Raw genomic sequence first — 27,486 nt, forward strand, 5'->3', positions numbered from 1 at the left:
TTAAGTTTGAATAAAAAAGTATAACTCACTCTATTGGTGCAAAACTGATGCGGTGCAAACGTAAATAGATGTACCCTTACTATATTGGCGCAAAACTGATGCGGTGCAAACTTCAATAGATCTACCCTTACTTAGGACTGATCGGTGATTATATGATCACACCAAGGATCCTCGAGGCTTTATAGTCGAGCATTTATCGCAGAATTCTAGGATGCCATAACAATAATATTGCATCGATTCTCACTTCTTTGTTTAAATCTATTTCTAAAGTTTAATATTTTCGATTTCGTAATCTATTTCTTAAGTTGCATTTACTTTTTTTAATTTGAAGCCTTTAATTACTCTCTTCAAATTATTTAACTGATCTTCATTTTCCATCGGAAACTTTGATATTCTGACTGAAAGGAAGACACCAAAACAACCTTCTAGCTCCACGTAAATTTTTTCACCGAATTTAGTTTTTACTTGTTTTACCTTAGATATTTTAAATTTTTTATCTATTTTCAACACAGATTTTTTTTTAGTTGGTAGAAATGATAGATCTTCAACTCGATTTATTTTGTCAAAATTTATGGTTTAAATAGCTTTGAGACTTTTATCTATAGAGCGAATAAATAATGCTCTCGCTGCTTAGAGTTATACTGTACTGTTATTCATCCGTCAAATCCACTTCCTTTTATACTAGTTTTTAATATTGGGTTGGAGAAAAAGTTATTTTGATTTTTTTCATATTTTTTAAGGTAAATTTTTTAATATAAATTTTGAACACTAATTAATGATATATGTGCCGTTCTGATCGATGACCTTTTGCCACTTTTTGGGCTAAACCATAATTTCGTCACTGTAAAACTTCTGAGGTTTTTGGGCGAGAAACTTAACCAAGTAATTTTCACAAACTTCTTTAGAATCCAGCTTTGCACCATTAAGAGAGTGTTGCAACGAACGGAACAAATGATAGACCGACATGGCAAGGTCTGGGCTATACGGTGGATGCATCAACACTTCCCAGCCAAACTCTCTCAATTTTTGACGAGTCATTAAGGATATGTGCGGTCTAGCGTTGTCGTGATGGAAGGCAACGCCTTTTTTATTGATCAATTCTGACCTTTTTTTCAATCATCGGCTGCAATTGCATTAGTTGTTGACAGTAGACAGTCGAATTAATGCTTTGTCCAGGTTCGAGCAGCTCATGATGAACAGTACCCTTCCAATCCCACCAAACACTCAGCAACATCTTCCTTCGCGTCAACACGGGCTACGCAACTATTTATGAAGCTTCTCCATGCATCAACCACGATCTCTTTCGCACATTATTGTCGTACGTGATCCATTTTTTGACGCCCGTAATTATTTGTTCTAAAAAAGGCTCGATTTCGTTTCGTTTCAGCATGGAATCACCAATGGAAACTCGGTCCATTAAATTTTTTGACGTTAATTCGTGTGGAACCCAAATATCGAGCCTCTTTTTGTATCCAGTCTTATGTAAATGGTTCAAAGCTGTTTTATGGTCGACGTTTAGTGATGTCGCGAGATAAAACACGTCGGTCTATCTCAATCATTTCAAGAATTTCATTGACTTTTTCAACGGTTGGCCGACCAGGGCAAAGTTCATCTTTAATATCGAAGTTTCCGGAACGAAATCAAGCAAACCAATTCTGACACTGCCGTTCACTTAAGCACTCATTACCATAAACACTGCAAAATTTTCGATGAGCCTGCGCTGCAATTTTCCCTTTTCGGAAGTAGAAAAGCAAAATGCGACGAAAAAGGCCTTCTGGAATCTCCATTGTCAAAGCGCAATAATTTTTGAATCAGTAAACGAATGACGCTACTTAGTACTCAAGAATATTCTATAGACTTCAAACGTCTATACATGCTATAGTGTGGCTTCATTGAATAAGCATGACTATAGATATACAACTTTAACGTCATCTATTAGGAAGAACCGAAATTATTTTTTCCCTAACCCAATATATCCCCTACTTTTTGAATTCTTCTGAAACAAAATAAGAGCTGATTAATAAACTATGTAATTGAATATATTCCCATTGATATGTATATACTATTTCTCGAACGTTGTATAAATTCCTAGAAATGTTGTTCTTAGAACGGAGTCAATGCGAAGATCATTTTATTCTAAGAAAATCATTTCTATGAATTTATGGAACGTTCGAGAAAAACACAGCTATGATCTACAAGTCTTATTCACTTGTAGCATTCTTAATCTTTCCTGCTCTCTATCCCCCCCCCCCTCTCTCTCTTTTCGCATATTTATTCGTCTTATATGCATAGCACTTGTTTATCCAATTATTATGAGCTGTGTCAAATCCTAACCATTTGACAAACATTCGATTGCCACGTTTACTTAGAACTTTTTCTGTCAGATACATATCAGGATATTTTGCTCTTAACAATTCTTCTTCGTAAAATCCATTATCAATAGATTTGTCTGTATAGTTAGTTAATTTATCGGTTATCGGACATATTTTTGAAATTTTAATTATAGTGAAAATGTTAGGATCTGGTAAGTGAGGCGTAAATAAAGAAGGCAGAGGATCTCTATGAAAAACGGTTTGTTTTATTGAAAACAAAGAACTTGTGTAATGTTAAGAACGTGTGCTCTCTATGAGACTCCGTGACGGACTGACAGTGCGGGCGAGAGCGCTCCGGCGCAGCGAGCCCGCGCATGCGCAGAGCTGGGATGGCCGGAGAGTCCCAAGTGCTCGCGTTATTTCAAACCCTCCCTCTCACTGGTTGACCTCCGGGGCATCCCAGGACTTCTCTGTAATAGTACCAAAGGGTTCAGGTACCTCCTCGTCGAAATAATCTAAACAGACATAAAATAAAACTGATTACGCATTCATTATAAGTTTTAATAAATAAACATGCAGGTGTACTGGTAACGCTTTCGTAAAAATGTCACCTAGTTGATTCTGAGATTTAACCCACTCTATTCTAATATAGTTCTTATTTGCGAACTCTTTTACGTAATGCTCTCTTCTGTAAACCATATGTCTTAAGCGATTGCCACCATTGACCTTAGCACAAGATATGGCAGACATATTGTCACAATAGAGCGTCATAGGATACAATTTTTGTTCTACCATTGTATTTTATCTGACACAGAATTGTGCAGTGACATTGCTTCCTGACAGGCCTCGCTCATGGATACATATTCTGCTTGGCATGTAGAGAGTGCAACACTTTGTTGTTTGTGTGTTCTCCAAGCTACAGTGTTGCCATACAATTTAATCACATATCCACACGTGGTTAGTGAATTCTTGCAGTCGGCTAGACTAGCGTCAGAAAATATAGTTAAACCATCGTCAGTTCGATTGAATATTAGTTCATAGTTTCGAGTCCCAGCTAAGTATTGGAAGACTCTTAGCCATGTTCCATTCATTAACGGTTGGGTTAACCTGGTGTCTACTGAGCACATTCACAGCATAAGAGATATCTGGTCTCGTCGCGTTAGCCAGATACAACAGTGAACCTACAGCTTCTCTATACAATCTATTTGGGATTGTCTCTCGAGAACCTTCATCTTCCTCCCTCTCTTTTCTATCACGGCTTAAAACATCTCTTGCTTTCATGGGTGTGTTTATTGATTTACAGTTCTCAAAACCAAATCTGACCAACATTTTATCCACAAATTTAGCTTGGGTTAACTTGATTACATGCTTTTGCGTGTCTCTTTCAAATTTAATGCCTACGAATTCCTTTGGATTACCTAAGTCCTTGATTTTAAACTCCAGACTCAATTCTTTACTCAATTTGTTCAATAAGTCGCCGTTTGAACTAGCTAGTAGTATATCGTCTACGTATAACACTACAATAATCATTTCTGCACCTGTGTGTTTGATAAACAGGCAGGGATCGATATCATTCAATTGGAATCCTAATCTTCTCATGACGCTAGAGAATTTATAATTCCATTTCTTTGGGCTGATTTTCAAACTATAGAGAGATTTATTCAATTTCCATAAGTATTTTTTCCTACTATCACTATTTATGTATCCATAATACTCCCTCTGGAATTTCCATGTAAATATCCTCAGATAATTCTCCATACAAGAAAGCTGTCTCTATATCCAGCTGTTTGATTTTATAATTGAATTTGTTAGCAATCGAGAAAAAGGCTCTTATCAGCGACATACGTGATACTGGAGCATATGTCTCACGTAAGTCGTAGACGTTTTTATCTTTAAACCCTCGAATAACTAGTCTACCTTTGAACTTTGTTTGACCCTGTTCATCCACCTTCCTTTTGAAAACCCATCTAGAATCTATAATATTCGGTTTGTGATCTTTCATTGATACATTGGAGCGTTCTACTACAGTATATACTTGTTTGTCTCTAATAGCATTTAATTCGTTATTAATTGCTTCTATCCAGGATTCTTTATCTGGTGAATTTATCGCTTCTCGATACGTTTGAGGGTCTCCTTGAATTTTAGCTAAGAGTGCATGGTACCTCAGATCACTATACTCTCGATCAAAGTCTAATTTTTTCGTATCAGGATTTTCGCTCAAGAAGAATAGCGCTTCGGGATTCTTCTTGGGTCTCCCACTTTTCCTTTTAACATTCGGTACCACTGCTTCTTTTTCAACTACTGTTTTTATTGGTTCTGACACCAAACTATCGGATTCTCCTATCTTCATTTCAGATTCAAAAGTTAAGTCAGACTCATTTATATCTATCTTTTCATTAGAGAAATCTTTATACGTTAGATTTTCTACAAATATTACATGTTTACAGTCATATAATTTGCCCTCTTTCGACACTAAAATCCTACACCCTGTTCTCAAGTAACCTACTAAAAATCCTAGTTTCGCTTGGGGCGAGAACTTAGTATCAGTATTACGAGCGATTTTCATATAGACAGCACAGCCAAAACGTTTGACTTGGCTCACATATTCAGACTGATTCGGAAGAATTTTACCAAGTGGTGATTTCATATCTGTAGATTTGTGAGGTGTACGGTTGCATATATACACAGCTGTCTTAACAGCAAGATCCCAATATGAATGTGGTAAGCCAGAATCCAACATCATTACTCTTACTTTATTCTCTAATATCCGCTTAAACCTCTCGGCAACACCGTTGTGTTGGGGTGTATCGGGACAGGCTAATTGCCAATTAGCTCCGTATTTATCTAATACATCTTTGGTAGCTTCGCAAACAAACTCGGTTCCCCTATTGCATCTCAGATAGCAAAATTTTTCGTCTGAACCAATCAGATTTCTCATGCTTCGTATAAAAGACTCTAAGTGCTCTGGCACTTCAGTTTTACTCTGCATTGGAAATGCCAGCGCTGCTCTGGTAGCATCATCAATTAGTACTAACACAAATTTGAATTTATTTGGATGTGACATTGGGCTAATGGGCCCCATAGTGTTAGCATGAATAATCTGTAACGGTTTAGACGCCCTATCTCTGATTTTGTTGAAAGAGAATTTGACACTATTAGCTTCTAGGCACGCTTTACAATTTTGGATATTAGTGTCTTTATTAATTTCATTAGTGTTCATTACTTTTTCATTATCCTTTGACAGAGCTAACAGATACTGCTTGGATGCATGACCTAGCCTAATGTGCCATAGCATGGCTTCAGAAATATCTTTATCAGCTGTTTGAGCAGCATCAATGGTTTCGGTGCTATCCTTTTGATTACTTTCTATTGAGTGAGTCTTTCTATTCTTGGTTGTATTCAGAAATTCGGTATCAGATTCTATAATTTTGCTTGTTTCTTTTGAACTTAAATTAACTTTCTCTACCTTATTTTCCGGCTTATCTAAGACCTTTTTACTCCGAGTATTATACAAGCTTTTCGCATTTCTAGCTTGGTCGCAATTTTTGTCTACAATCAACTTAATCGTCCAGAAAGGTTTGTCATAACTACCTGTCAATAAGATTTTATCCAGTTCAGGATCATAAATGTTAATTATTTTATTATTTAAATAGACTTCAAGTCCTTGATCTACAAACCTTCTAAGAGACAGCAGATTGTAAGACAAGTCCTTTGAATACAGTATATTATTTAATTCGAAAATGCCATCATTTTCAGTTATGATTCTAGTGGTCCCAGTACCATCTGTTCTGAATATCCTATCTTTGTTCGCACAATCTATCTTTGTAACTGTCTGATCATTATAATTTTCGAAATACATTTTGGTTTTGCTCATGTGCTCTGTAGCACCTGAATCCACAATAAAGTCTAATATCATCCTTTTACCTTCGTAATTATCGGCGATAGCCTGGAGAAAAGTTCCTTGACCTGCCTGATCCTGCTGCTGAGAGTAGGTGCCTCGTCTAGAAGGACATCCTCGGCCGCGACCGCGTCCTCTAGGGAATCCTCTAGCACCTCTTGTAGACGCTGTGACCACAGGTCCTGCCTGAGTCGTCGTGGGCCTGCTATTCTGGCTGCCTCGATGGCCAGCCCTGGCACCACGGCCTGACCACTTTCCTCTCTTTGCAGGAGGCTCAAAGCCAGAGCCACCAGCTGTCGACCGCTACAAATCGGCCTTCCTCTTGTTGCAATCGTTTGCCAGGTGACTGCCTAACTTATGGCAATAGTAGCATTGACGCAAGCCCGGATGGGGACATTGAGGCTGAATGTGACCCTCCATACCGCACCCACGGCAGATTTGACGACTTGTCCCTGGTCTGGCCTTGACAAAGGCCTTGGCTGCCGGTGGTGCGAACTCTCGTTGAGGTTTCGTTGATTCTACCTGCAGAAGATAATTCTTTAGTTTTTCATATGACATTTCCATGGATGTGGTTTCTTTAAACAAGCAAACAGCGTTTGTCTGCTCAATAATTTGCCGATAATTGTCAATGTCGTTACAAGTTATATGCACTGCGTTAGGTTGCTTTCTGAAAAAAAGTTCAATTAAACCTCTAGTTGCAGGATATTTTCTATTTTTCTTTCTGTTCGAAAAATTATTACGTTTTTTGTTGTTGCTATAACTAAATTATTTTACTTATTTGATGTTTGAGTAACATCAATAAGTTTTTCAAGAGGTACAGTAATAGGCTTGAAAGTTTCATCCAAATTTTTTTCAAAACTATTTTCACTTTGTTGTAATAGTTTATCTTTTCGCTTGACTGCTGCTCTTGATTTTTCACGTTCACTAAGAATACGTTTTTGATTGTGCTTGTATTTCGACATGTTGATACTTCGATATCATGATTCCTAACATACTAATCTTTCTTCACTTTAACAAGGCTGTACTTATTAAAAATGTATCGAAACCTTTACGGTATCTACCATTTTAAATAGTTCTTTCTTTGTCAATAACAACAAATCCATACTTATTCTTCCAACATATTGAATATAAATATTTAAATGTATTGTAAGACATATATGAATTAACATGATCGTTATAAATATATCTTAAAGGCTATAGCCGGGTTACTATGGTGAAATGGCCCCCTTGGAAAATGTATATATGTTATATACCATTCGATGGGGGATAAAAAAAAACTCCCATAGCCAAATTTTTAGCTCTCTGCCTAGTGCGCATGCGCAGTAACGTCGATAAACGTGTTTTTTTGATTTTATTTTTTTCTGAAGTCCCTATAGGATAAAATTTTTTTTAAAAATTCACATTGGTGTATTTTTATGTCATGAATAACTGCAATTTTTTTGGGATTACATAACCTCAAATATCGGATCTAAAAAAATTATTAAAGTTTTCAATCGATATTTTGACCCCCTTGTTTTTGAGGTGCAACTTTTTAAGTAGACTTTTTTTGTGTACTTTTTCCCGTTCTTTACGATGGCACTAACGTTTTTTCCTTAAAAATGGTGGCACAACTCGATTTGAGCCAAAAACTGATTTTTTTGCCATTTTTTCACGTTTTTAGCTGGTTATGTTACAATTTAGCTACTAAAGTGACTCCTTTTGAGTAGTTTTGCATATCTTCCCATGAAAACATAATCAAATGAAATATTTTGTTCGCTCCAAGCCGTATTTTTTATATTATCTTACGTTTTCAATGATGGTCTTATCAGAATTGTGATATCACCTTATTATAAAACTGATGGCTAATGTTATGTTCTTTTTAAACGTTCTGTGATTGGTCGAAAGTATTGTCTCTGTCGCACTTTTTTGTTTATTGTTTATTTTTATTTATAATAAAAGGTTATGCTTGGCCGCGCGGTTGACGCGGCGGCTGCAATGCAGACGATCTGCGTAGTGAATGGTCAATCATAAAATTAAGAATTATCAGGAGCATAAACAAATAAAGTATTTTGATTTCTTAATTAATTAAACGATGCGCGAACCAATGGCCAACATTGTTTTTTTCAAAACTAATTTTTTTTTTTCTTACAATTGTCTATATAAGGGAGAAAGTACAATACGTCCCGTCCCGTCCCGTACCGACCCCGGGACATACCGTCTGAAATAAGTCACTTTTATATTATTGGCTAATTCTGTTCGATAACCCAATCGACGGTACAGAATTAGCCAATCCCGTAAAAACAGCTTATTTCAGACGGTATGTCCCGAGGTCGGTACGGGACGACGGACTCAATTGTACTTTCTCCATAATATACTAATACAAGTGAATGGTGAAAACGCTGTTAGTATAAGTTTATAACTTTTAAAGTAAATTAAAATCTAGCAAATAAAAATTGTTTCGATTTTTCTTTTTACTATTTCGGCTTTTGACTGATAATTGATAGCAATACTAGAAAAAATAATAAAGTAGTTAAGTATTTATTTTCAAATACATTGGAGTTAGTTGGAACCGAAGGCTGACGCGGCTACTTTAAATCTTTCTGCTGTTTACTTCAAAACTAACAATCTTGTATATTTAAAGTGAGTACTATATATTTTACATATCTTTTAAAAAAATGAAGATTTAACAAAGTTTTTCAAAAGTTTTGACATCACAGATTATATGCTTTGATATTAGGGTTATATGTATTTCTAATACATATTACACAATAAATTAATATTTTGTTAAATAACTTCTTTAAAATCAAAACCTATTATTAATATCTAAAATGTTATTTTTATGCCGACACTTTGAGTTTTGAAAAAAATACTGTAACCAACCTACTGATAAATAAAAAATCTCCCATGTATTTATAATAAATACACTTGTATTTTACCGGTATATGCAGAGTAAGACTTATTAATGGGTAGAAAAATAAAATTTTTATTATAAATTCTGTAGTATTAAGAGTAATTGTATCAAAAATAATGACAGATAATATAGTAATATAATAATATGATATAATAATATAATAATATGATATAATAATATAATAATATAATATAATAATATAATAATGTAATAATAATAACAGATAATTATTAGACCTTTTTATACGCTAAATAAGAAAAACATGTTGTGTACGTTATTAAATTCTTGCATAAAATCAAAAGTTTAAACCAACATTAAATTATAAACTGTTTTAGTACTCGCATAAAGATCCGATCTTATCCTAAAACAAAAATAGCAATCAGATTTTAAATCAATAAGCTAACAAAAAAGTAATTAATAAAAATGAATTTTCAATCCTATAGATATAGATATACGTACAATGCATGTAAGGGGAACGAGTCTTTATCTATTTAACTTAACCAATTTAGGCTAATCACATAAAGTAAAATGAGAAATTAGTTAAACATAAAGTTGTTGAAACTATTAACTAAATAAAATTAAGAAGGAAAAACATTTGAATAAAATATGACAATAAACTTTTGCTAGAAACGGATTTGACGATTGATGAGTTGCATGTTTTGATGTAATGCGGTATATTAATTATACAAGTATGATTAAATTGATAAAATATAGAAAGTCTTGAACAATAATTAATTTGTTTATGTATAAAATACTGTCAAATTAATAAAAAATGCACATAAATATCTGCATATGACTATATATGATGTGATTTTTACTATAGTTAATTATTATGAGAAAAAATATTTGGTTTTACATAAAAACAATACATGAGAAATAATAAAAATGAAAAATAGAACTAATAGGATGCGAACTTATTAATTGTCAATTAACTTTTAAGTTAAAAAAATGTACAATGAATAAAGTAAACACAAGCTAACCTATGCTTTAAACACATACGTATATGAAACATCATTAAAAACAACATTATTTATTTATTTTAAAATACACTATTATTCATGTCTAGATACAAGAACATATTTTTACAAAAAAACAAATTGAATATAATAATTTCATAGGTTTGTTGATTTTATAAAATCACTAGGTGCAAGCACTTCAATACAGTTTTTATGACAAAAAAAAATTATTTGCTTAAAAAACTTATAAATGAAATACAACTTATTTCACTTTTACTAGGCAATATTATTTTTTTACTTTTCATGTAAAGCTACTGAGAAAACTGGATTATACAAGAACTTAGATTATAATATTTTTGTAATATTTATTATTCATTCTAGTTTTTAATTTAAAAAAAGGCAAACAATTTTTTTAGATTTTTAAAAACTAACTAACAGCATTTTTAAATGTATTGTAAAATATTTATATTTTATTATTTCAGAAGTGATCTTCTTGTCTAATGGTTAAATAAATATGGCATCTAATAGTAATGAAGAGTCAGATAACATCAGGAAACGCGATGATCGAAGATGTGCCATGTGTAATATTTATATTAGAAAATCAATTGGTCGAGAAAAGGAAATCGAATCTGAAGTTGAAATCGAATATGCTAAACAATTATCAAATAAAGATATTTACATCCATGATGTAATTTGTGATTCATGTAGAAAGCGATTAGCCAAATACATATCAAGCTCTAAACCTAAAAAGGTTAATGTTCCAGCAACTGCTTCGTCTCAAGATTCAAATGTTTCTGAATCATTTTCTCAGCTAACTGTCACTTCATCATCTCAGGAAAGTACACAATCATCTGTATACACAATAAAGGAACAAAAAGTACGAGCAACCACGGAATTACTTATTCAAAGGACGATTGCGGCACATAAATATTGCTTTGTTTGTGGGTACCAAAAACAGACTAATAATATATTAGTTCCTTTAGAGGCCCGAATTCAAGTTTATAGTAAAATGAATGTTTTTATTCCACATGGCAATAGATGCTGTTGCACACATTTAATTAAAAAAAGATTTTATGAAGATGAACTAAATAAAATTAATATTTTTTCCACTACAAGTACGGTATATATTGATGAATTACTACAATTTTTGAGTCAATTATCAATGAAAGCAGACGAAACTTTATTATATACAGTAGCTGAATTTTCCATGCCTGAAAAAAAATTGAAAGTTTTTACGGGATTAACGTGGGAAAATATTAATTATCTTAAAGATCAACTCACTTCTCTGAAGAATTCCTGTGTAAGGACAGCGACACAAGCCATTGTCGTATTTTTATTCAAAATGCGCTCTGGGAATTCTAACTCGCTCATCTCTACAATATTTGACATTGAAAGCGAACAACAAGTATCTCGTTTTTGTCAATCAGTATTATTATCTTTCGAAAAAGATTTACTACCAAAACACTTTGGATTAGAAAATGTAGACAGAAATGAATTGATTGAAAATCAAACTTCTAATATGGCAAAGAAATTACATCCTGGTAAACAACTTATTTTGATTGCTGATGGTACTTATATAAGGCATGAAAAAAGCTCTAATAACGAGTACCAAAGAAAATCTTATTCAGGCCAAAAAAAAGTTCCTCTGACTAAACCATTTACTATATGTACTACTAATGGTTATGTTGTTGACCAGTTAGGTCCATATCTTGCAAATAAAAATGATGCTACAATACTGATTGAAATATTGGAAGAGAAGCAGAATATTTTACAGAAACTTCTTCGCCAAGGGGACATTTTTATACTGGATAGAGGTTTCAGGGACATTAAACAAAAATTAGAAAATATGGGTTATATTGTTTTGATGCCTGCACTCAAAGGTTCAAAATCTCAACTTTCTACGCAAGAATCAAATGAAACAAGATTCACGACAAAACTGCGATGGGTTGTTGAAGCAGTGCACGGAGTTCAAAAGAAAAAATATAGGTTATTAGATCACAAACTTGATAATACAATGGTGAAAAATACTGGATCTTATTGTAAAATTTCTTGCTACTTAAATAACTTGTTTGGCAAACGCCTAGATTCTGATGAAGACATGCAAGATGAAATATTTAGTGCTATGCAATCTAGAAAAAATGTTGAAAATACATTAGCAGTTTTAGTAGCAGACAAAAGATGGAGTCGTCGGAAACTACCATTTAAAATAATAACTTCGGATGATTTACCAGACTTTCCTGAATTAACAATAAAAGATTTGAAAATTCTGTTTACAGGAACATATCAGCTTAAACAGACAATATCTTACTTAGCGGAAATGCTTGACGCAGATAATAATTTGAAGATTGGATATTCAAAAGAGACTAACAATATTCTCAAACTTGAAGTTCAATCCAGGCATATTAACAGAAAACAATACAAATGTTTCGTTGAGTATAAACCAAATGGTATTGGTTATTCTAGCATCTTAAGACACTGTTGTGATTGTGCTAACGGTAACCGTACTATAGGATGTTGTGCGCATATTGCTGCCATAATCTATTATCTTTCACATGGAAGATATTTATCAAAAATCATACGACCAGCTGAAATTCTGTCTAAAATGTTTCTTAATGATCAAATTGAAGTGTGTATTGATGAAGATAGTGACAATGATGAGTGAATCATTTTTTCTATTGTGAACATTCGTTATTTTTAAAAAGCTACTTGTATACGTTCCATAATTTATTTTAAATAGCCTATGAAGATAATAAATTATACTTTGTACGAATTGAACATACTTAACTTCAATTCCTTTTTACCTGATAATTATTACTGTCAATAGATTTTGAATAATCAATTAAGTAGAGGCAGATAAGCCAAATATGGCCTTTTTAAGACCACAAGACGCCAAAAGTACCCTCAAACGATCGATTTCAAGGCTATGTTTAGCTAAAAACAGGCTTTTTTTTCTACCCATTAATAAGTCTTACTCTGCATATACCGGTAAAATACAAGTGTATTTATTATAAATACATGGGAGATTTTTTATTTATCAGTAGGTTGGTTACAGTATTTTTTTCAAAACTCAAAGTGTCGGCATAAAAATAACATTTTAGATATTAATAATAGGTTTTGATTTTAAAGAAGTTATTTAACAAAATATTAATTTATTGTGTAATATGTATTAGAAATACATATAACCCTAATATCAAAGCATATAATCTGTGATGTCAAAACTTTTGAAAAACTTTGTTAAATCTTCATTTTTTTAAAAGATATGTAAAATATATAGTACTCACTTTAAATATACAAGATTGTTAGTTTTGAAGTAAACAGCAGAAAGATTTAAAGTAGCCGCGTCAGCCTTCGGTTCCAACTAACTCCAATGTATTTGAAAATAAATACTTAACTACTTTATTATTTTTTCTAGTATTGCTATCAATTATCAGTCAAAAGCCGAAATAGTAAAAAGAAAAATCGAAACAATTTTTATTTGCTAGATTTTAATTTACTTTAAAAGTTATAAACTTATACTAACAGCGTTTTCACCATTCACTTGTATTAGTATATTATGGAGAAAGTACAATTGAGTCCGTCGTCCCGTACCGACCTCGGGACATACCGTCTGAAATAAGCTGTTTTTACGGGATTGGCTAATTCTGTACCGTCGATTGGGTTATCGAACAGAATTAGCCAATAATATAAAAGTGACTTATTTCAGACGGTATGTCCCGGGGTCGGTACGGGACGGGACGGGACGTATTGTACTTTCTCCCTTATATAGACAATTGTAAGAAAAAAAAAAAAATTAGTTTTGAAAAAAACAATGTTGGCCATTGGTTCGCGCATCGTTTAATTAATTAAGAAATCAAAATACTTTATTTGTTTATGCTCCTGATAATTCTTAATTTTATGATTGACCATTCACTACGCAGATCGTCTGCATTGCAGCCGCCGCGTCAACCGCGCGGCCAAGCATAACCTTTTATTATAAATAAAAATAAACAATAAACAAAAAAGTGCGACAGAGACAATACTTTCGACCAATCACAGAACGTTTAAAAAGAACATAACATTAGCCATCAGTTTTATAATAAGGTGATATCACAATTCTGATAAGACCATCATTGAAAACGTAAGATAATATAAAAAATACGGCTTGGAGCGAACAAAATATTTCATTTGATTATGTTTTCATGGGAAGATATGCAAAACTACTCAAAAGGAGTCACTTTAGTAGCTAAATTGTAACATAACCAGCTAAAAACGTGAAAAAATGGCAAAAAAATCAGTTTTTGGCTCAAATCGAGTTGTGCCACCATTTTTAAGGAAAAAACGTTAGTGCCATCGTAAAGAACGGGAAAAAGTACACAAAAAAAGTCTACTTAAAAAGTTGCACCTCAAAAACAAGGGGGTCAAAATATCGATTGAAAACTTTAATAATTTTTTTAGATCCGATATTTGAGGTTATGTAATCCCAAAAAAATTGCAGTTATTCATGACATAAAAATACACCAATGTGAATTTTTAAAAAAATTTTTATCCTATAGGGACTTCAGAAAAAAATAAAATCAAAAAAACACGTTTATCGACGTTACTGCGCATGCGCACTAGGCAGAGAGCTAAAAATTTGGCTATGGGAGTTTTTTTTTATCCCCCATCGAATGGTATATAACATATATACATTTTCCAAGGGGGCCATTTCACCATAGTAACCCGGCTATAGCCTTTATATAATCTTGTTTGAATAAAACAAACATATTGGCATTATATCGTATTATATGTTTTGGAATACGAGCATACGATTGACAAAGGTAGAAACAATCTAAATTTTTGTGTTTTCCTATACAAAAGGTTTTAATATTATTTTGTTTCTCGCACGCTATATCGTCGAATTCTACAATAGAATAAGGAAGAACGTCATCGATTGCCACCACTTCATCATTATCTTTAAGGGGATACAACACCTTTAAACTTCGAAAAATCGATTTTTTTTATTGCTTATTTTGACAGAAAATTTTTGGTAAAAAACGCTCTTGAAACCCGTTTATCAAAAAAAAAATTTTCCGCAAAGTTATAAGCAGAATACTAAAACAAAATTTTTACCATTTTTTCGTAAAATTGGTTATTTTTCATTTTATGTCTAATACGACTTATAATTTTAATTTTAAGTTTTATAAATTCAATATAAAATAAATTTTCATAGTTAAAGTGAAAAATACTAGTCTTTTATCTTAGAATATACGTATATAATAATCGACGTATGTATTTTAGTACATAAATTTGAGCGCATTGATTATATTATTTTTCGTTTTTTCGAGATAAATTTTAATTTAGCATCTTATATAAGGCTCCAATCGAAACGTAGGGACATTTATTTGAATTTAAATATTGCGCGCCTGTACGCCACCTGTAGAAAGGTTAGAATCAATGTGTCGGAGAAGGACAGAACGACCGTTCTGCTGTTTCGCTAGCAGACAGCAAATATTTCAAAAAAATAGCTGTTGTGTTGTGTAAGAGTGTGTGGTCCGCGAGATGCTAAGGGCAGGTTTCGAGTACCTATCCAGATAAGAAGGATCTCGAGCAAAAGGCAAGAAGAGGCCAAGAAGATTTCTAGAAGTTCAGCAAGAATGATACAAACTCCAGCAGCGGCAGGAACCTCTGAGGTCAGAAATAGATGGATTGATATCAATATTCTATTTCCTGGCTGGAGGAACTTTTGATTTGCAACCAATACCATGGCAAAGTTCTACTTGGCAAGTCCGAAGCTCAAGGATTAGGATTCAAGATTGAAATAGTGTGCATTGAGTGTGGTCAGCTAGCACTGGCACAGACCTGGCTGGCAGCTATCAACTCATGCAGAAAAGTTGGCGTCAAGAACCATGCTTGGGAGAACAACAAAAGAGCAGTTGTTACATTTCGTACTCTTGGACTTGGACACGCTGGTCTATCGCAGCATTTTGTGGGTTGATGAACTGCTTAAAACCCATGGCTCAGTATGCATATGATTCAATCAACGAATAATTCAGTGAAGTGTGTAAAAAAGTGGCCAAGGACTCCATAAAGACTGCAGTGATAGAAGAAAAAGCCGCTACATTTCTGGAGATGGTTTAGCTGAAGTATTCTTCTCTGTAACATTTAGAGGTTAGACTGGTAATTTTCTACAGTTTCAACTTCAAGATTTAACACAGTGACCAAAAAAGAAGATACTTATAAAGTGTTATCATTAGCAAGAATAAAATAACCTCTTTGCTTTCTCCTAGAGGAAACTTTGTAATAGTAAAATTTTGAGTTTCGTCAAAACTTCTAGAAAATACTTTTTGATGTGTTAGAAGTTCAAATCAAGTGTTTTTAGAAAATGTCTGTATGGATGTGTGTGTGTGTGTGTATGTATACCGTAATATTTCTGTAATTACTCCGTCAATATCAATAAAATTTGACATGATATCTATTTTTGTATTCTGAATTTGGGAAAAACATTTATTTTTTATTTTCTCAATTTTTTATGGCCATTTTTTTGTTTTTGAAAAACACTATTTTGCGTTTTTTCAATCATCCCATTATTACAAACAGTTGAGCTAAAATTCATTTTAAAGATAATAAAATTACCTACTTTTCCTCGTTTGGCCCTCGGGATCAACCGCTTTGTTCGGCAGATAAAATGAAAAAGGTGATTTTTTTAAAATTTATATCTCTGAAACTAAACATCATAACCTCACGAACAAAATTATGTCGATGGGTCATGTATCAAACTGTATCTCATTAAAATTTCAAGTGATTTGACTACTTATTTTTTCAATAATAAATCGAAAACTGAAAATAACTGTTTTTTTCTATGCCTCGATTACGGACGTAAAAAGGCCTTATTACACTTGAGATTTTTGAAAAAGTAGATATTTTATGTGTTTTGGTTAAGTTCATTGAGCAGCTTTCAAATCCCTATGGTTCTTGAGATATCAGGGTATCAATTTTTTTTGTTGAAAATTTTTTGATTTCTAAAACAATGTAGTCAAATGCTTCAAAATATTTTTTTATGCAGAGTGCGTAAAATGCACTTTTACGCACGATCCGCGTGCGTTCAAGCACATTTTCCGCCCCTGTATCGAAAATTAACGTTCGATACACGTGCGAAAAGTTGATTCTACACTCGTGAGATTGTCACCCTCGCTTAGCTCGGGCGACAAACTTCCCACTCGTGTAGAATCAACTTTTGCGCACTTGTATCAAAATATACCAATTTGGTGATTTACCATAAAAAAAGCTATCTGCTGCTAAAATTTTAAACGATTTCGTCAAGCGATTCTCAAGTAAGGAGCTAAAATGTAAAAACCGATTTTTTTGCTTTCTCTCATAGGGGTGTCGTTCAGGTCGTTAAAGTCCCTCCCTATAAATTCATGTCATACTGATATATATATATATATATATATATATATATATATATATATATATATGAAAAAATGTATGTGAAAAAAAATTGATGGCAGCGTTCGTATTCTATAGAAATAAAAACAGAGGGATCTGCAAACTTTTGGACATTGAACCATCCAAAACTTATATATTAAATTATGTATCAAAAACCGCCTCGTGCATTAGCAGGCAGATTATACTGTATATGAAAACAATATTTTATTCATTAGACCTATAAATTTAGTTGGAGGCAGCTACGTGCCAATGAATTGGCAGCGGTTTTTTACATTTCTTTGAAAATTTATGAAATGCCTTTTTTTGTTTGGAGGTAAGCAAATCCGTACAGAGCGCAAAGGTATAAGTGAATATACCACATAATTGCTAGAAGTCAAGGTCCATCTGTGTGGAACATAAAAAACTTGGTCCCAAAGGATTTGGTAAGCACTAATTAACGTTATACTTTCAGCAATAATCATAAACTTTAATGTTGATTTTCTCTAAATGTGGTTTTAACTGATTTCATCTCACTGTCCGTAGGATTCCAAGTGAACGAATGGTTCTTTTGAGCTCAAATTCAAGGAGGATACTTTGTACACCTGTAGTTTTGGTATAAATGCAAGGATTTTAATTTCAACGTTTAGAAAATGTTTTATACACAAAAAGGTAGAATAATAGGCGAAAAAAAATATTCGTTAAAAAGCCGTTTCGTTTCATAATAAATAAGTTTATATATCGCCAATGCTCAAAACAATATCTCTACTTTTTTCTCCAGTGTAGTAGAACCGTGAAGTTGGCTTTCTGGCCCAAAAGTGGTAGGACCGTAAAGTTCGCCGCACAAGCTAATATGTGTAATACAGTGGGGTATCGCTTTCCCACAAATTTCTATAAGTTGCGCGGAGTAAATGTAAACATTGTCTGCTTGAATTTAAGGTTATATTTTTTAACAGCTGCTGCATTGTCGCTGCACAAACTTTCTGAGTGTTCGGGGTCACTGATGACGGGGCTCAGGAAGTAGATTTCGTGACTTTTCGTCCATACATGCAAATATCGTTTCGCGATAGCCCGTCACGCTCGGTGTCTAGGTGTCCAGGGTCTTCGATAACGAAGCCGTCGAAATATATTGCTTGCTGTAGATTTTCGTATCCACGTGTCAATATCGGCTATGAATCCGATCTAGGGTGACCGATAACGGAATCAGGCAGTGCGCACCGTACTTCTTGGTGCAAAAATGTTCAAATCAGTTATGTTTACTGTCCAGTTACATGCGGCCGACAATGACGCGATCGAGGTAGTGCGTTCCATAGCTTTCATTGTCTGAGTGTAAAAACTAATTTCTAGATGAGACTCTAGGTGAGTGTAAAAACTGATTCTAGACACCAAAAGCTATGGAGCGTATCAACAAGACCCTGTCATCGGCGACCTCATGCACCTGGATACCATACATAAGAGGTATCGATATTCTCGTAATAAACATCCCAGTGTGCACTACTACCTGAATCCCATCATCATGTATTTTATTTTTAGAACAAAATTTAAGATACTTCAATAAGTTCGTTCAAAAAGACAACAACTCTAAAAAAAACTTAGCTAAAGTAAAAAGATTAGGCGCGTTTAATGTTTTCAAGATTTACAGATTAAAAAACAACTGAGATCAATTTAAAAAAGTCAAGTTTACAATCATATTATTTTATTTATAATAAGACAAACTAAAAATCATTATGTTTAATTAAAGACTGAGTCAAATGATTGGTAATTTGAACTTAAGTAATATATTGATCAATTATAAACCACTCTCGAGATACTTACTACTTAACTCGCCAAGCCCCTGACATTATGTTCATAGTGTTGTCTAATTGTAAGTTTAACTTTCTGCATATTTTATTTGTGTACATAAACTTATAAAATTGTTATTTCAATAAATTGAAATATTTTAAATGTAAAAGTATGTATTATGAACAAAATATCAGGGGCGTGACGAGTTACGTAGTAAGTATCTTTAGAGTTGTTTGTAATTCAAATTAGCTGCTGAGTTTGTGATTACTAAGGCAGATAAGGAAGAATCAGATGTAAAATATTTTAATACAAAAGCTGAAATTATTTTACAAACATCAAATTTAAAATCATGGTAAAAAAACAATGTTCAAGAGCCAATTCAACGAGACATAAAAGAGTTTCAAGAGAGAGAATCGGGATGGACACTTTGTTCAATTTTATATTTGATCGTACATATAAATAAGTATAATCCAATATTAGGAAGCTCTTACATAAAATTACCAGCTTTTATTGAAAATAAAAAAGCTTGTGTTAAGGAAAAAATGTCGATGATGCTTGTTTCAAGTGGGCCGTATTATCAGCGTTATTTTCCTTACATAATTCTGATCGCGTATTTGAGTACATAAAATAAAATATGAAAAACAATCAAATTTTACTGGGTTAAAATTTGAAGTAGCACCAAATCAAGTGCCTTTATTTGAAAAATAGAATGATTTCACTAATATTTTTGTTGAAAATCATAGTTTAGCTCAGAAATCATTTTAATAAGCCAACAAAACTCATCAACAGTACTGATAAGCATTTCTTTTTTGTATAACAAAAAATCCGAACACCAACCCTGGTAGAATGTTCACCCGTCCGGCTGGCCTGGTCGCTATGCTATGGCCAGTTCCCTTTGCGTATATTTTGCGGTGGAAACTGGGCAAAACTGGTCAGTTTTGCTCATATACATTCAGAGCGTTTTGCATGTACATAACCTTTTAAGGTTATCATACAGGATAATAACACCTATTCAATATAAGATGGAAATGATTCATGAATAAAACTCTTATTTTTATTGATTATTTTTTAATTTAATTAACATTATTTTACATCCTTCAAGGTTATGATGGTAACTTAAGTTGGTGAGTAAATAAATGGGAGCCATATAGTCTTATTAGCCAATAATCAAATCCATTATTCTTATGCCATCTGCATTGTGTTAAAGCTAAATATCAGATTTTTTGTCTAGATATATTTTCTAAAATTATTTAGAAATAAATTACCGTAACAGTTTTTACTTAACTGTCTCTGTTGAAATTTTCAGTTCGAGGCCTATGATCAATTTTGGATTTGCCGTGTCAAATTTCATGTTAGAGTTGTTTTAGAGGATCTACTAACTCTAGCCAGTTGTATTTCTGGTTTCTAATGTATTTTTACAGGTAGAAAGTTATAATAACTTTGCCTCTTTTCCCAATGCAATAATAAAAATTTTCACTTTCAAAAGTCAGTTTCAAGTAATATACTTTTAATTTTCATTCGAACACCCATCTGAAAGTTTGGGTTCATCGCTGACATGTTCAGATAAGTGTTCGAATGGAAATTAAAAGTATATCACTTGAAATGAAATTAATATAAATATTGTTTCATTATTGTAAAAGAAATGTGCATCCAAGAGATCAGATCTTTACGTACATTAGTTTCTGAATAATAGCAGCCAGAAAATTTAAAAACCAGACATCGAAATGAGAATTTCTTCTGACTTTTGAAAGTGAAAATTCTTATTATTGCATTGGGAAAAGAGGCAGTTATTATAACTTTCTACCTGTAAAAATACAAAAGGCACCTGAAGTACAACTTTCTTCACCTGAAAGTGAAAATTCTTATTATTGCATTGGGAAAAGAGGCAGTTATTATAACTTTCTAGCTGTAAAAATACATTAGAAACCAGAAATACAACTGGCTAGAGTTAGTAGATCCTGTAAAACGACTCTAACATGAAATTCGACACGGCAAATCCAAAATTAATCATAGGCCTCGAACTGAAAATTTCAACACAGACAGTTAAGTAAAAACTGTTACGGTAATTTATTTCTAAATAATTTTAGAAAATATATCTAGACAAAAAATCTGATATTTAGCTTTAACACAATGCAGATGGCATAAGAATAATGGATTTGATTATTGGCTAATAAGACTATATGGCTCCCATTTATTTACTCACCAACTTAAGTTACCATCATAACCTTGAAGGATGTAAAATAATGTTAATTAAATTAAAAAATAATCAATAAAAATAAGAGTTTTATTCATGAATCATTTCCATCTTATATTGAATAGGTGTTATTATCCTGTATGATAACCTTAAAAGGTTATGTACATGCAAAACGCTCTGAATGTATATGAGCAAAACTGACCAGTTTTGCCCAGTTTCCACCGCAAAATATACGCAAAGGGAACTGGCCATAGCATAGCGACCAGGCCAGCCGGACGGGTGAACATTCTACCAGGGTTGGTGTTCGGATTTTTTGTTATACAAAAAAGAAATGCTTATCAGTACTGTTGATGAGTTTTGTTGGCTTATTAAAATGATTTCTGAGCTAAACTATGATTTTCAACAAAAATATTAGTGAAATCATTCTATTTTTCAAATAAAGGCACTTGATTTGGTGCTACTTCAAATTTTAACCCAGTAAAATTTGATTGTTTTTCATATTTTATTTTATGTACTCAAATACGCGATCAGAATTATGTAAGGAAAATAACGCTGATAATACGGCCCACTTGAAACAAGCATCATCGACATTTTTTCCTTAACACAAGCTTTTTTATTTTCAATAAAAGCTGGTAATTTTATGTAAGAGCTTCCTAATATTGGATTATACTTATTTATATGTACGATCAAATATAAAATTGAACAAAGTGTCCATCCCGATTCTCTCTCTTGAAACTCTTTTATGTCTCGTTGAATTGGCTCTTGAACATTGTTTTTTTACCATGATTTTAAATTTGATGTTTGTAAAATAATTTCAGCTTTTGTATTAAAATATTTTACATCTGATTCTTCCTTATCTGCCTTAGTAATCACAAACTCAGCAGCTAATTTGAATCACAAACAACTCTCAAGATACTTACTACGTAACTCGCCACGCCCCTTATATTTTGTTCATAATACATACTTTTACATTTAAAATATTTCATTTAATTAAAATAACAATTTTATAAGTTTATGTACACAAATAAAATATGCAGAAAGTTAAACTTACAATTAGACAACACTATGAACAAAATGTCAAGGGCTTGGCGGGTTACGTAGTAAACGTAAATCTTTTGACTCAGTCCTTAATTAACCATAATGATTTTTTGTTTGTCTTATTATAAATAAAATAATATGATTGTAAACTTGACTTTTTTAAATTGATCTCAGTAGTTTTTTAATCTGTAATTTCACTGTAAAAAAATTGACATGCATGATGATACGCAAAACATTAAACGCGCCTAATCTTTTTACTTTACCTAAGTTTTTTTTAGAGTTGTTGCCTTTTTGAACGAACTTATTGAAGTATCTTAAATTTTGTTCTAAAATAAAATACATGATGATCGGGTTCAGGTAGTAGTGTACACTGGGATGTTTATTACGAGAATATCGATACCTCATATATATGGTATCCAGGTGCATGAGGTCGCCGATGACAGGGTCTTGTTGATACGCTCCATAGCTTATGGTGTCTAGAATTAGTTTTTACACTCACCTAGAGTCTCATCTAGAAATTAGTTTTTACACTCAGACAATGAAAGCTATGGAACGCACTACCTCGATCGCGTCATTGTCGGCCGCATGTACCTGGACAGTAAACATAACTGATTTGAACATTTTTGCACCAAGAAGTACGGTGCGCACTGCCTGATTCCGTTATCGGTCACCCTAGATCGGATTCATAGCCGATATTGACACGTGGATACGAAAATCTACAGCAAGCAATATATTTCGACGGCTTCGTCATCGAAGACCCTGGACACCTAGACACCGAGCGTGACGGGCTATTGCGAAACGATATTTGCATGTATGGACGAAAAGTCACGAAATCTACTTCTTGGGCCCCGTCATCAGTGACCCCGAACACTCAGAAAGTTTGTGCAGCGACAATGCAGCAGCTGTTAAAAAATATAACCTTAAATTCAAGCAGACAATGTATAAATTTACTCCGCGCAACTTATAGAAATCTGTGGGAAAGCGATACCCTACTGTATTACACATATTAGCTTGGCCGACTTCACGGTCCTATACCACCACCATCCTATCCTCACCTTCCTGTTTTGAGCATTCGCGATATATAACTCATTTATTATCAAACGAATAGGCTTTTTAACAAATATTTTTGTTGGAAACCATAGTTTAGCTCAGAAAACATCCTGATAAGCCAAAAAAATTCACGAACACTAACGATAAGCATTTTTTTCTGTATCATGAAAAATCCGAACTCCAATATAGAAGTAAATAGTGTCACGAGAGCCGCGGCTTCGTCTGCTACTCAAACTCGCCTTCGTGACGCTACCGCGCCACTTGGTGTCTTATTAACTCGAATAAAAAATCTGATAGATTTTAATCGTTTTTTTAGCAGAGCTAGAAGAAAATTAACTATAAGCTTATAATATGTTACTATATACTATAATACTTTATAATAAAATCTGAAATATATTAATAATGATAAACAATGTAAACTTTTAGTATAGAAGGTATAAGTTAAGAGTGCATCCTAACCTTGTACATTTATGCATATAATAACATAGGCATGACACACTCAACACTCGCACTGGCATACTATTCTGGCATGTTTATTTTTATGCAGGTGTGGATTTTAGAAACATCAGTTAAACTTGTGTGTTTAAGATTACCAACGATAAAATCTGGATTTGATTATACTTTAACAGATATTCTCAACCCAGTGCTCGAGTCAGTCACAGGTAGTATCTATCATTAGTAGCATGTATGCAGTGAACTAATGCAAGATGTAAAATTTTTGACGTAGTTACTTGTTTAATTATGTAAAAATAGAATAGTGTAACAGTTTTTACTTATGTCTTTGATATGGTTGTTGGACGATAAACTCTACAGCTTTGTCGGCTTAATTTGCAGGTAGGTGTTACTACGAGAATGTGAACTACAATACTCAAGATATAGATAACTTAGTATATTGTTTCAACATGTAAGAAATTACCATGCAAAATTTTATGTTTCTAGAAATGATAGTTCATAATTAAGAGCAAAATCAAATTCTCAATGATTATACAATTACCTGTTTTACAATTTTCTATTTGCTCTCATTTAAAAACTATCATACCTACGACTGAAATTTTGCATTTTAATTTGTATTTGTATGTTGAAACAATATATTGAGTTTAATTCATTCTAGCTGATATAAATTTAATTTTCATGTATAGATCCATCTGTATATTTTGACGCCATAGCTCTCTATGGCTTTTCAAGATCAAATGTCGAACCAAGATGGTTAAATAATAATTGACATGGCAGTCTGTTATTAAATAATTTAACAAGTCTCTGATAATGACAGTAACTAGCTCGCATTCTGATGAGATGAAAGTATCTGTGCAATTCATTTTTCAGACCTCATCAGTGGTAACATTTGGGCACATAGATAATACTTTTTTATAATTTACACTTAATCAACAATAATATAGTCAGTGTATATTATATCATTTTTAACATTGACTGAGAACGTGAGAACTATGTGTGCTGTATCTGCTATTCTACTGTATAGCATAGCAGACAACATATACAATCTGTATACTATACGTGGTTCATATTTTTGTATTCAAGGTAAGGTACTGCTTGCGCTGCTATATGAATATAATTAAAATATCAGCAGACAGCTTGTCCCACCTATACTATACACACGGAGCATACTAGGTTAGGTTGTTACTTTTTGCCTTTTTAACACGTATACATTTATTTAAAAAATTATAGTAATCGTAAGACCTTCAAATTTAGACATTAAAATTTAGAATGAGTGAAATGAATACATGATGAATAATAGTAGTTTTACTGCCTTTAACAGATTATTTATGATTACAGCCATTTCTCAATTTAATAATATAAGTACAAAAATTATTAAGCTCAACCTTTATTCTACCAGGTCTAAATTCAAAGGTTTTACAATAACGAAGCAAATAAGTTTTTTTAAATTTCAAAAGATGTATATGATATAATAACTATGCTATACATGTCATAAAAACTATTGTTTTAAAATTCTGTAGAAAATTTGCAAAGAGAAATGTCAGATTTCTCATACTAATCAACAAAAAGAATTTATGTGCATTTTATATCTTTTTAATGAAATACCAAGTATAAATTAATGACTTTTATTGTTGCATGAAAAAGTTTTGAAGTAAACTCGACGGTAACACATTCGCGTGGAACGTTTCAAACCGAATGGCAACGTCGCATGGTTTTTTGACCTACGAGTTCGCATCTTTGAAAAGCAGGTTGGTTGGTAGCACTGGTAGGTGAATTTGAAAAGGCGCATCTGAAAATTTTCAAAAAATGTTGAGGAAATGAAATAAAATAAAAATACTAAATCAGGCAGCCACCAATCGGTAGCTTCTTGCAGGTTTTTATGTGCATCACCGCCCTCTTCATCCTCTGGCAACTGGCTAACCGACAGCTCGCTTCCATGCATTGGCATACTAGCAGCAGCACCGGAATCTTTCTGTATAAACTCTGTAAATAATAACTGTTATCAGATTTGTGTATGAACATTATTTTAGATATATGAAACCAATCTTTACCTTAAGATTTTCAACGCAAGGGTTGCAGTAGTGAAGGTCATGTTTTCTTCTCATGTGCTCCTTGAGGCTGTTAAATGAGTTAAAGAATTGATTGTCCTCACAGACTGAACACTTATGAGCCAGTAATTTTAGAAACTGTTCTCGTACTTTATGATGTCAAAGTAGATGTTATACTTTGAATCAACCAAATTTCCCTTTTTCAAAAAGCAAAAAGGCTTGATTTCCTTAGTAAAAACTACCTTGGGTGGGTCTTGACGACAGATTGGGCACTCGTTTTGCTGGCAAAGTACTCTCATTCGAGTACTGCACTCGTAATATACAGGATGCTCGCACATACCAATGTTGTAGAATTCCACATTCTTGTAGTAGACGATACAGGTATTTGACGCATTGTTGCTGCTGTCACTTGATAATTTTTTACTGCTATCGTTGGTTAATGACATCTTTGGATGTTATACCTGTTGCTATCAGGTAAAAACAAAATAATGCTTATTACTTTCTCTGAATAGAAATATAACACAAGCTAAACTTATTTGACAATCTGAGACTATTTTTGTCAAATGCTTTATAAAGTAACGCAAACAAAGAGAGGTCGTTGACAACAGCCAATGCAACATTGGAGACTTCCACAAGTCTTTGACTTCAACAGCAGTTCACTTACCAGATGTTGCAGACTGTCACAGAGGCCTGTCGAAACCCATAACAGGACCCTCAGATTGAAGATGGTTGATCTCCATCAAGTTGATGTCTCCTAAAGCTGTTGTGAGTGCAGCTATTATCTGCGAAATGTCAAAGTCGTAGCCGTCTTGATTTGTCCACTGATGTCGTTCATAATACTAGACTCTCTCCTCCACCATTGGCTCCTGTTTGATCTGTGCGTCGTTGTTTACAACATTCCAGCAGCCGACATCGATTTCTGCGTCAGGTCGAAAGGCATCATTGTCTTCTTCTTGGCCCATCTTGAGTTCTGATGTGTCGGTCGTCCTCAGCATAACGGGGTGTTGCTTCGACTGGAGCCCTTGATGCGCGATACCTAACCTGCAATTCGCGACACTCGTCAGCTGCTGTGTTCTGCTCCGCTTCGCCCGCGCATGCACCAAGATCCACAGCTCTCTCTCTCTCTCTCTCTCTCTCTCTCTCTCTCTCTCTCTCTCTCTCTCTCCCTCCCTCTCTCTCTCTCTCTCTCTCTCTCTCTCTCTCCCTCCCCCTCTCTCTCTCTCTCTCTCTCTCTCTCTCTCTCTCTCTCTCTCTCTCTCTCTCTCTCTCTCTCTCTCTCTCTCTCTCTCTCTCTCTCTCTCTCTCTCTCTCTCTCTCTCTCTCTCTCTCTCTCTCTGATCGACAGTTTAAACGAAACAGAATATCTGCTTCTGAGTATCGAAGGAAAAATCTATAGCCCCTTTCATAAACGGGCATGACTATATTATAATTGATTACGTTTTTGATACGCCAGCAAAGAAAGAATTAGCAGTAATTTCACGTGAT

At 33.4% G+C, this 27,486-nt stretch overlaps 2 protein-coding genes across 19 annotated transcripts in view; both read right to left on the reverse strand.

Annotated features, from left to right (window-relative positions):
* LOC100114775 (transmembrane protein KIAA1109) overlaps positions 1-27,486 on the reverse strand; it is a 504,143-nt gene that overhangs the window by 440,669 nt on the left and 35,988 nt on the right. The window lies entirely within an intron of this gene.
* On the reverse strand, positions 6,647-27,042 carry LOC103315989 (E3 ubiquitin-protein ligase ZNF598-like). 2 transcript variants are annotated; one of them, XM_031922453.1, is made up of 5 exons: positions 26,666-27,042; positions 26,152-26,468; positions 26,005-26,071; positions 25,791-25,936; positions 6,647-6,732 (listed from the first exon to the last, which is right to left on the reverse strand). In XM_031922453.1, coding segments are annotated over exons 2-5 (510 nt in total). In that variant the 5' UTR covers positions 26,448-26,468; positions 26,666-27,042; the 3' UTR covers positions 6,647-6,731. The 2 variants fall into 2 exon arrangements, with proteins under 2 accessions (XP_031778313.1, XP_016843116.1); XM_016987627.2 differs by lacking the exon at positions 6,647-6,732 and having other exon boundaries at positions 25,563-25,936.

Source organism: Nasonia vitripennis, assembly GCF_009193385.2.
Source record: "Nasonia vitripennis strain AsymCx chromosome 1 unlocalized genomic scaffold, Nvit_psr_1.1 chr1_random0016, whole genome shotgun sequence".
NCBI lineage: Eukaryota > Metazoa > Arthropoda > Insecta > Hymenoptera > Pteromalidae > Nasonia > Nasonia vitripennis.

Coding starts and splice junctions, on each gene's coding strand:
- LOC103315989 (XM_031922453.1), bottom strand. CDS start 26,447: ATGTCATTAACCAACGATAGCAGTAAAAAATTATCAAGTGACAGCAGC. Junction 26,072..26,151: donor ATCTACTTTGACATCATAAA/GTACGAGAACAG, acceptor CTCATTTAACAG/CCTCAAGGAGCACATGAGAA. Junction 25,937..26,004: donor CTTGCGTTGAAAATCTTAAG/GTAAAGATTGGT, acceptor TATTATTTACAG/AGTTTATACAGAAAGATTCC.